This window comes from Rhinolophus sinicus, linkage group LG03 (assembly GCF_036562045.2).
Source record: "Rhinolophus sinicus isolate RSC01 linkage group LG03, ASM3656204v1, whole genome shotgun sequence".
NCBI lineage: Eukaryota > Metazoa > Chordata > Mammalia > Chiroptera > Rhinolophidae > Rhinolophus > Rhinolophus sinicus.
In genome coordinates, this window is record NC_133753.1 from 71,737,671 (window position 1) to 71,748,980 (window position 11,310).

Genomic DNA, 11,310 nt, shown 5'->3' on the forward strand with positions numbered 1-11,310 from the left:
GGTATCTGTGAAGACTGTGCTTTGGTTCTTGCGTGAGGGATTATCTTTTCCTCTATCTTTTTTTAATTCTTCTGTAGTTTATAAACATGCGTATGTTGCCAGAAAATGGGTTTTTGGTGTTAGTTGCAGGAAAGAATTGGAGGACACATCGAGTTAGCCAAGCAAGTAGATTTATGAGGAAAGGATAGTAATCTCTCAAGATGGCGAGAATGGGCAGCCTCGGAGAAGAGCAGCTGCCCCGAAGAGAAGTGGGGTTTGGCAGTTTATTACACTAAAAATGAAAGGCTGAAATATTCAGGATTTAAGGATGTCGTTGTAGGCATTCCTAGACAGGTTCTTGCTGACCACTCCTTCCTGGCAGGATGATACGGGAGTCTCTTGGTTCTTCCTTATGACAAAGTGAAGATTCAAAGGTCAGCAAGCTGATTAATATGCAAGCAGGGTTTGTTAGTGATACCTTCTCAGGGAAGAGAACAGGCATAGCCAAGGTGTGAGAGAGAGGCATAGGCCCCTGGTCCCCTTATCCTGAGGACTTATAGTTTGCTGGGTGGGGTAAGGGAGTTACATATTGATTTGGCGGGAAAACGTGGTACATGCTCTTCCACAGGAGGTTGTGACCTCTTAAGATGAGTAGAGGTCTGTTGATTAAGATCCTTACCTTGCTCCAGACCACCTCTTGTCATCTGTTGTTGTAAAAACAGATAGTGGCTGAGGCAGTTAATCACAACTATCTATGACCTTTTTCTGTAGGTACCATGGACCCCCTTCCACCCTTCCTCCTTCTCCTACATTTTCTAACTTCTACCTAACAAGGAAGGGGACATTTTTGTCCTTATTGGCTCTCTTGGAAGTGTCGTGGTGACACAGGGGGTACAGATATTTTTTGGGTGCCATGCCAATAGCATTATAATCTATTATAATCCACTAAAATGGTAAGATGGAAAGTGGTAAGATGGCGTCCTGGATTCTCTCTCAGCCACTGAAATCCAATTCTGGCCAGATTATAGTAGTACTTTCTCCTTAGCTGCTGACCTTGCCTCCCCCTTCCTTTTCTCCCCTATCCCTCCAGCACTAGTCTTCCTAACTACGGTAACACATACACCTTAATATCCTCATAAACTCTGGTCCAAGACTAAAGCCTATCAGATTGATGACTGCAACAGAAAAGCCTTTGTCTCATTTACTCCTGAGGGAACAATTCCTCTCAAAGACAATTCTCACAGCCCTCCCTTCTCCTTTTGAATATTTAGAAATAAATTGTCAACAGAGATGCTAGCAGCTAAAGAAGGAAAGTATGTTTGTGAGTGTGTGTGTGTGTGTGTGTGTGTGAAAGAACTAAACTGAAAATATTTGAATTACAGCGTATACTGTGTTTCCCTGAAAATAAGACCTAGCCGGACAATCAGCTCCACTGCATCTTTTGGAGCAAAAATTAATATAAGACCCGGTCTTATTTTAGTGTAAGTATAATATAATATATAATATAATAAATACCGGGTCATATGTATATATAGTTTATATTTAAAATGTACAACCTGATTTAGCATAGATATGCATTGTAAAATAATCACTACAATCAAACTAATTATCATATCTATCACCTCACATGGTCACCAAAAGTGACTCCATTTTTGACAGCTGTCTCTTTTTTTAACACTATTGAACATCATAACTTAGCCCCACCAGTTTCTACTGAATGCAGATCGCTTTCGCACCATCATAAAGTCACAAAATCCTAAACACGAAAAATCATAAGTAAAATCTGAGTCACTTTTGCTAAGCCACAGCACGAAAATAAAACTTAATCATTAATGGAACGTCAGTTTCAACCTCTCCTACAAGTGGAACATTCAACCAGTCTGGAATTTCCTGATCGACACTAATGAGGTAATCTACCTGATAAGACCCTTTCCCTTCCCCGAAAAGAAGGTGTCTTGGCTTGAAATTATTCACTCTTTGAACTTAGTCCCACCCTTTTTTTGCCTATAAAAACCTTCCATTTTGTACAACTCATAGGAGCACCCTTCTGGTTGCTAGATGGCATATTGCCTGATTCATGAATTGCTTAATAAAGCCAATTAGATTTTCAAACTTCCTTGGTAGGATTTTATTCTTCAACACCTGTTCCCAGGGCCTTATTTTATGCATTATGACTTCCCCAGAAGTCAGTCTTTGAAATCTGACACCTCTGCTCCAGGCTATTCTCAGAGTGGACCTGAGTATTCTAGATGAAAAGATATAAAAACGGGTTCACACAGTCAGCCTGTCCCCTCTCCCCAACCACCCTGTGGGAGTGCTGTACCTCCCACATCTGTTCCTTTCTTCACTGCTGCAGACTTCTTGGCTCTATGAAAAGGGGAAGAACACAGACTCTGTACTCTTCAGATCCACACACTACCAATCCCCACTACGACCAGTGACGTGAGTACTAGATCTGAATAGGGTCAGTCAGAATTAGAAAGGTTTATGCTGAGGACGCTTGTGGGAAAAGGCCCAGGAACACTGGGAGGGGCATGATTGAACTTCTAGATTACAGAGTTAACTCTTTTTTGCATTAATTGATTTCAAGTTCTTTTTACAAAATGTGTCAGAAATTCACACAAAAAAAACAATAAGTTGATATTTTGACTTATTTTATGCATTAATAATAACAATTTGAGCTGCTTTGTATATAAATGACATTTTTATGTATAAAATGAAAAATGCAAAAATATAGAAAAATATACATCTGCTTTCCTAAATTTACTTTCTGGAAGTTTCCATCTGCAGTCAGTGGATGGAAATATTCATTTGGATATATCCAAACATCACAGCAAAAGGGTTAAGAATGGAAACTGATCCAACTTGTAGGAAACAAAGACCTGAATTCAACTCAGCATTAATCTCACTGATACCACCTCCCCCCACCTCACACCCGTTCTTCCCTAATCTTTCAAAGCATAATACGTTGAAGCAGCTTGAATCCTGGTCTTCTTATCCTGTTTAGGCCGTCTGAGCTAGGGATAAGGTGCCACAAAAGATAAAGTGCCTACCCCTTGTTCTGTGCCTGATAAAGCACTTCATACCCTCAGACATGCTCTCATACGAATCTCATTTGACTCTCACAGGTCTAAGGGAGCTATTGTTAGGCACATTTCAGAGCACCAATGCTGAGAGAGTTGAGAATCAAGTTGTTACCTGTTCAAGGTTCTTGTGGCCGACGCTTCAAAATGCCAATATTCAATAGATCAGTTTGAATAAAGAAAGGTTTGTTACTTGAGAAGGCACTGTCAGAGAACATGGGAGCTCTCAGTGGTTCTTCAAATCCATCTTAATAGCACCTCCAGTTCATCCTCTATGTCCAGGGAAGGGGCAAGAGGCAGATGAGGGCTCTAGACAGCCAGGTGCCAAAGAAGAGCATGAAACCTCCAAATCTCTTTGTTCCCAGTTGGTCTATTGACCCCCACTGATCTGAGTTCAGCCCTGAGGCTCCTGCAAATCTTTAATAAACAGTCATTGTTCTGTACACTCCCCTCCTCTTCAGGAGAGGCCCCTCTGACAAGGGGCTATTCTACAGAATACTCAAGGAAAATACCCAAGCCTCAAGCAGAATTCCTCTAGTTAATTAGCATACCTATAGCAGAAGCTACTTAGCCTAAGTCAGAGGTAGGGAAACAGCATTTCACGCTTACAAGGTTAGAGGTTCTGTAGGGCCAGGTATACTCCTCAAGGTAACAGAAGACAGAGAGCTGGTTTAAAGGGAAGACCTTTTCAAACATCTCTAGGCCTTGATTTTGACAAGTGTAGGTCCTGTGAGGGCAGTTTCGATCTTGGTACCTTGATTGATTAGAAGAATATTTCAAAACGCGTTCCTTTTGATAGGGTAGGTAAATAGAAATGAGCAGGAGGAGAGACTTAGCCCGCTTAGAAAGCCCCTTGCTGCAACTCCTACTGAGTCAAGACCCCTTGCATAATAGGTGCCCAGCAGAATTCCAGGCTTCCACATACTTCTGAATCAACCCAGTGCATTGCTAAATGCCAGAGAAGGGAGGACTAGGCAGCTCAGGGGGCAAAAGATAAGAGAGGGGAGAAGGGGAGGCAATTCTACTCATAGCAGTAACATTTATACCTTGTAAGGTGCGACTGCTTCCCTCTCGTGGTTCTGACCACCCCATGTCTCGGAGTGTGATTTCTTGTACTAATAAACTTCTTGCTATCCTATGCTGCACAAAAAAAATTGTCTCTTGACTGAATTCTTTCCCTTAAGAAGACGAAGAGCTGAACTACAATACAACGTCATTCCCAGTGGCACTTTATAATGGTATTCTTAATGACAAATCAAGATCATTTATCATGATGGTAATTAGGGAAATGATTTCTGAGAAGGAAAGTGGGTGGTCACAAGAGACATATTTCAAACAGGCTTTGGGGAAATGTTTAAGGAAGTCAAGATTAGATAAGTATCATTGGCAGAGTCAGTTTAATTGCAGCCTAGGATTTCAGGGAACCAAAGTCTTTCTGCTTAGGAAATATCTCCCAAGTCTTGACTCATCTTCTACATTCTCTTAAAAGGTGACAACCCTTTCTGCTTCACAGATACCATTAAAATGCCATTCTCTTTCGGACACATGGACACAGGCTTTTCTGAGAACTGACAGGGACTGTAAAACAGAGCTTGCTGGAGGGTGATTGGCTCCTCAGTATGGGTAGAAAAAAGGGCAGCCTGGAGAGGTTGGGAATTCTCATAATAAACTTCATCTATATTTTACAATTTTGCACTTGTCTCACTTGGGCTCTAGCATATTTTCAGTTATTATAAGTTTTATTGTCTAATGAGACTTATCTGCTAGTCTGGGAACCAAATGGTAAAATTAGGTCCAAGTGTCTACATTGGCAGAAAAAGGAATTTTAAGATGGAGCTCAGCATCTAGGACAATGGTGCAATAATGCTTTCCTCTCTCTTCCCTGTGGACCCACAGGTGGCCCTGGTGACTGAGATGTCATCCTCTCTAAAAGTCCTAGGCCCTCTCTTGATCCTGCTGCTCACCCTATGTGGGCTCCTTTTCCAAAGCCAGAACCTTTCCTGGAGGGACTTCATGAAACAGCACCACCTGAGCTCAAGCTTGGAATTCAGTGAGTACAGATGCAATGATCTCATGCGGGAAAGAGAAGCTCCAAAAGACAAGAACTATCACATCTTCATCTATACCTTATGGCACAAAATCGAGCATATATGCCTCAGGAACTGGAGGGATCGCTATAGGAATGTGTATATGTGGGCCCAGTATCCCTTCAAAATACTCAAGTGCTACCTGGGGAATAACAAAAAGAGCTACAAAGAGCACAGGAGCTACAGTTACATTGAATTCCATTGTGGCATGAATGGGTTTGTTGATAGCATAGAGGACATCCGGTTATTAGAGGTTATCAGCAACTAGAAAGTCTACCCACACCACCAGGTTTTAGTAGAGTGTTTAGTGTTTCCCAAGTGATGGCCCCTGCCTACATCAATAACCATTGCTACTCCTCACTTTGCATTTATGTGTCAATGTTTCCCAACTAGAGTTATGTATCACTTTGTTTCTTGTTGGGTCTCTGGCTGGAATACCCTTCTGTCCTTGTTTACCTGATTTATTCCTACTTTTTTTTTTTTTAAAGATTCAGCTCATATGTCATCTCTTTTTGACTAAGTCAGAAATTTTCCTGATATTGACTCCTTATGCCTATCAATGCTGAATGATTTTCCCTTCCCTAAATAAATTATATTATTCCAATGTGTGTGACATTTATCATGTTATACGTGTAGAGTATGTGCTGCGTGATTGGTATAAGTGTTAGAGGTCTGTATGATATAGATTATGCTTAGATGTAATTTGTGCCATGTATAGGTTTAAGGTGTGTGCTATATGTGTGTAATATGCTTATGTATGATGAGAGTGTAAATGTTTATGTGCTAAGCTGGGGAACAGCTGTTACCTAGGCATTGATTGTGTTGACGTGCTGAGTTCCACCCAGATTGGGGGCCATTGGCAGAGCTGATTGGGTATAAAACATGTAGCATGGTCCTGGCTCATAGTAGGTGCTCAGTCAACATTTTTCTTCCTTTCCCGTCATTTGGCTTGGTGCTTTAATTTTGACTTTGATAAAAACCAACATTATGAGTACCCATTAATCATCTCTCCCTGCCTCCAGAAGATAGAGATTTCTAATGTGAAAATACAGTAGGCTGTCATCTGTATGAAAGCTCTGAGTTCCCAGAATTATAAAGGACCTTCTCCACTAGCCACAGAACAACACAGATCCCTCCTGGACTCATTTGTTAAGAATGTTTCTAAGGAGACTAATGCATTTTAGATGGGTTAAGGCATTACGTTTCCTGAGGAATAATATATTACGTAAAAGATATTAGCACAACTGAGTTTATCTGATAATAATCAGTTTCACTTGGGAGAGAAATAGGGTAGGGTTGGAGGACTTTAAAATGTACCTCTTGAAGAATGGGGCTTAAGACTTAAATTCTGTTGGAAAAAAGAGGAAGTAATGGAGGAGGAAATGTTGAGGACACAAGTAGAGTCCATTAGAATTCTGTTTGCTAAATGGGGGAGACAGATACAGAGTAAGAGAAATACTCACTTTATATAATTTTGCCTAGGGCAGGTATGGGGAGGAGAAATACCAAACATTAAGTACAGTACCTGTGTTCAGTCTCCTGCACTGTTGAATGACTCCAGCCTTGAAACAATTAGAGAAAAGGCCATGGTATCAACATGTTCAATTAAGTGACTGCCCACCTTCCTATAACTCAGGCCTCAATGAGTAGCCAATGATTCTAACTTGGTCATCAGGTTCCAAGGGCAGCTCCTCAACTTTGCAATCTTTTAGTGCACCTGGGGATGAGCAGACACCTGAGAGATGATGACGTGTACCAACCAAACTCTTAAGCGATTGGTGTTAAACCAGTAGTTCTTCACCAATGATCAATTTACATATGGAGAATATCGGTTGTTGTTTTTCACTTGATAAATGCTGCTTCAAAATGTAGTGGCATATTTTGGGGTGACATGTTTTGGTCTCCTACAGTCATATTTTAGGGTGGTCTATTTTAGGCTGAGCCCGCCGGCATGATAAAGTTCACCTTCCTAGCTCTCTGAGTGCCGCTTGGGTTCTTTCCGGTCCTGGAATCCGTAACAGTTTGGGTTGCTTGCAACCAAAAACTTCAATGGATAAACTATCTGCAACTTTTGTGATCCTCAAAATCACCAGCATAATTTTGCCATCCAAATTTTGGGATCTGCTATGTAAATTAAGTGCTTATCCTACAAGGTATATCACCTTTCTTTAGCACAGCACATAATCTCCTCCATATTCTGACTTCTTCCCACCTCTCTAGCCTCATCTCCTATCAATCACTTCACTTTTCTCTTAACAGCAGTCATACCTAGCCATTTACAGTGCCAGGTGTTACCAGCGTTTGGGTTCTTGGGTTTTTCAACTTAGAAATTGAGAGGAAACCCCAGAATTTATTAAGCACGTGCTCGAAGACAAGGGAGGCAGCACAGAGGAGGGGACGGTCCTGGGAACTGACCTGGGGGCATGACTCTGCTTGGCTGCTTTTGTAAGCGGGGGACAAAGCAGGGTCCCGCATAAAGGCAGGTTTTCTTTATGGGCTACGTTGCTTGGTAACTATGTTTGTGCCTGTGTTACTGGAGAAGAGACCCTTCTTGATGTGGTGTCCAGGTCTTGGCACCTTGAGCAAAGAATTGAATGAGACACAGAAATACAGTGGTGAAAGAGCAGTTTATTAGGAGTAAAGTACATTCCAAAGAGATAGGAGCGGCCAGCACAAAAGAGTGGCTCCAAAGGTGCTGACTGGTGAGGGCTTGGAATTTTTATTTCCTTCTCTTCTAGAATGGGCTACTCCTCTCTAGGTGTGGGGCAACTTGATTGGTACCTGTGATTGACAATGGCTAATGGTTATGGTAAACAAGGTCAAGTTTTGGTGGAGAGGAGAGGTCTTTTGGGCAGTCATTTCCTGTAGACTATGTTGGACATGTAGGAATGTTACCTGATGTATCCAGGTATCTCAGAGACCCAATTCCTGTCTCTAACTGCCTGCCTTATGTCCCCCTTGAGAAACATGATCCCCATAAGTCTCTATGGGAAGTTGAGGGACAGGAAATCTCTTCTGTATCTGCTTCCTGTCCTACTGAATGTGGCCATTGTTCCTGCCTACTAGGGATTCACGGGACTCTCACCCTATCTGATCTTAGATGAGGGGAAAGGATCTCGAGATCCGCCTGAAGGACCAGGTTGACCTCTGTGGTCAGGATGTACTGGAAGTCTTGGTGGGGCATCACTTGTATCCTAAGGGCCCCTAGATGAAGAGAGATAGATTTTAGTTAATAAAATTAAAAGTGTGGCCCAAGAAGCAGGACTCAAAGCCACTGATGCAGGGTGACTGTGTGATGAAAAATTTATTCAGCTTCATGGAGCTTGGACTTTCTTCTGGTTTAACCGGTTATTCAGTTATTGCTCACCCAGGAGCTAGGCCTGGAAAGAACGCTGTGCTACAATGACTATAGTCAACAAGCGTTAGGGTAATTGTCTAAAGCAGGGGGTAGGAGATTTCTATGCTTCAGGTTAAAAACAATCTATTGTTTATGATTAAGAAACTGATTTGAAAAATGATTATAACCGAGGGCAATGGAGCTAAGACACTTGGGAAAAGGAAATTTAAAGTTTTTACAGTGAGGGGCTCTCCCATATCACCTGTGCTGTGGGGGCAATATGGCAGACTGTTCACTATCGACACCCCAGGAAGGTCATATAACTTGACCTTGATGAACCGCACATGCAGAACTGTGGTTCCAACATCTGCAAGGGAGTAAATGGTTGAAAGTGAGATAATAATCAGCAACTTCTGCTTTTTTGTGTAGAAGTTGACAAGGTAGTGACACTCTTGTGGTCAGCATATTAGGCATTCTTTCTGACCATCCAGCATTCCTTCCACCCTGGGCCCAAGTGCAAAGGAGTATGCTATCTCACAGGAACATACCATAAATATTCCAGCCACTGCCACTGAAACTTCTTTCTTACTTGTTGCTACTTGGTGAAAGTCTGTCCTAGGTTTACATCCCAGTTTAGTTCCATGGCCATCGAGAAACCTGTAGGCTCCAGTTCATAGCGATCCCTCCCATCTGATAAAAAACAAAATTCAACCGAATAAACTTGAAGTTCTAATTGGCTTTATTAAGCAATTCATAAGCAATTCATTAAGCAAATCAAGAAGCATCTTGTATAGCAACTAGAAGGGTGCTCTGAGGAGATTGACAACTTGGAAAGTTTTATAGGAAGCAGGGTGGGGCAAAGGAGCTATGAATGAAAGAAAAGAAAGGATTATTTGGGGGCTGGAACACCTTTTCTTTGGGGGAAAAGAAGGGGAAGGATTTTTATTATGTAGAATGCCTCTTTTTTCTATGGGGATGGAGAGGGCTTACTCAACAGATTGCCTTACAGGTGCTTGATTAGAAAATTCCATACTGGTTGATTAAGATTATGTTTCTCGTAGAGGTTGAAACTGCATTTATTTGTTTGTTTGTTTGTTTGTTTGTTTGTTTTTCTTTCCCCTTTCTTCCGCTTTCTCCCCCCTCCCCCCGAAATTTTCCCTTCTCCTTCATGTGTATGGGTCTGTTCACACACGATTTCCTCCTTGGGATGCCCTTACCATCCTCTTCACCTAACTTCTAATTATCCTCAAAACTCAATTCAGATGTTGTGCCCTCCAAGAATCCCCCCTCTCTACTATCTTCTCACAGTTCCCCCAGTTTTCTTCATCACAGCTGTAAGTTCTATTTATATTTATTAAATATAATGTATTTGTCTATTTACCTGATTATGTCTTTCATTAGATCATGAGCTCCCAAATCTGAGTAGCCCACTATCTTGTCCAATAAATGTACACATTAATGAATAATTCATCCAAGTCCATTGTTAGAACTCACAACATTACCAAGTATGTGGTAGCTGTTACATCAGATTTAGCTGGTATATTTTCTCTTAAGGAACTGAAATCATAGAACTTCAAATAACTGAAACTTCAGCTCAGGAAGGAAGCACTCAAACTGATATGGGCCAACGAGTAGCCTCCCACCACTGAACAACTTTTAAGTTTTCTTTCCTACAGAAATTTTAAGTTTCCTTCCTAAGTTTCCTTTCCCCCAGTTTTTTAGCTCCTACCCCTGCTTTAGATGATTACCCTAAAACTTGTGATTCATGCTTGATTGTAATCATTGAAGCTTAATGTTCTCTCCTATCCGTTCTGGGCCTAACTCCTGGACAACACCTGAATGACTGATTGAATAATGGCCACAGACTCTATAGAGCTAATGGATTTATTAATTAAAATCTATTTTTCCTCATTTGGGGGCCTTGGGGATACAAAGGATACAGCAGCAAGATTGCCAGTCGCAACCAAAGAAGCCAACACGGTCTTCCAGTCGGATCTCGGGATCCCTTCCTCTCATCTAAGATCAGCTAGGGCAAGAATTCTGTGAATCCCCCAATAGGTAGGGACAGTTCTACGCCCCTGTCCAGCAGGAAGCAGATACAGAAGAAAAGACCTTCTGTCCCTCAACTTCCCATAGAGATTTTATGGGGATCATGTCTCTCAAGGGGAAAACAAGGCAGGCAGTTAGAGACAGGCATCGGGTCTCTGCGTTCCTACACAGAATGCAGTCTCCCAACAGACCTCCCCTCTCCAACTGAAACTTCCCCTTTTCATTGTAATTATCTACATTTATGAGAAACAAATGGGTACAAAGGCCACAACAACCTTCATTTCACCTGGGCTTCATTATACCATCATTATAATATCATACATATGCCTGGAAAAACTCATTAATATCACTATAACAGACTGAATTCTGGGAAGGAATATGCGCTGTCTAAAAAGATGAGGTAATAGCCTCTTGTCAATCAATTGGTCCCATGCCTGGAAACGAACAGCCCATTCTAAAGAAAAAAAGGATAAAAACTCCAAGTTCTTGCCAGTCTGGGCCCTTTGAGCCCTGCCTTTGCTCAAGGGACCACTCCAAACTCTTTGGAGTGTACTTTTTCCTCCTTAGCCACTCTGCTGCTCAGGTCCACTCCTATTTCTTTGGAGTGTACTATCTCTTCTAATAAACTATTCTTTCATCACTTTATTTCTGTGTCTCGTTCAATTCTTTGCTCGAGACGCCAAGAACCTGGACACCACACCGAGAACAGACCACTTTCCGGTAACAAACCCAGATCAGGAAGTGTTCAGTTCCTCAAAACTGTGAGTTTTGAGTC

At 41.7% G+C, this 11,310-nt stretch overlaps 1 protein-coding gene across 1 annotated transcript; it reads left to right on the forward strand.

Moving 5' to 3' along the window:
- The first annotated feature begins 1,568 nt into the window (after nt 1-1,568).
- EDDM3B (epididymal protein 3B) lies at nt 1,569-5,753 on the forward strand. The gene is made up of 2 exons (XM_019718480.2): nt 1,569-2,421; nt 4,959-5,753. Exon 2 carries the CDS (start codon nt 4,977-4,979, stop codon nt 5,415-5,417), a length of 441 nt encoding a protein of 146 aa, XP_019574039.1. The 5' UTR covers nt 1,569-2,421; nt 4,959-4,976; the 3' UTR covers nt 5,418-5,753.
- The last annotated feature ends 5,557 nt before the right edge of the window (nt 5,754-11,310 follow it).

Excerpts from the sequence above, each read along its gene's own strand:
- EDDM3B (XM_019718480.2), top strand. The coding sequence starts at position 4,977 with ATGTCATCCTCTCTAAAAGTCCTAGGCCCTCTCTTGATCCTGCTGCTC.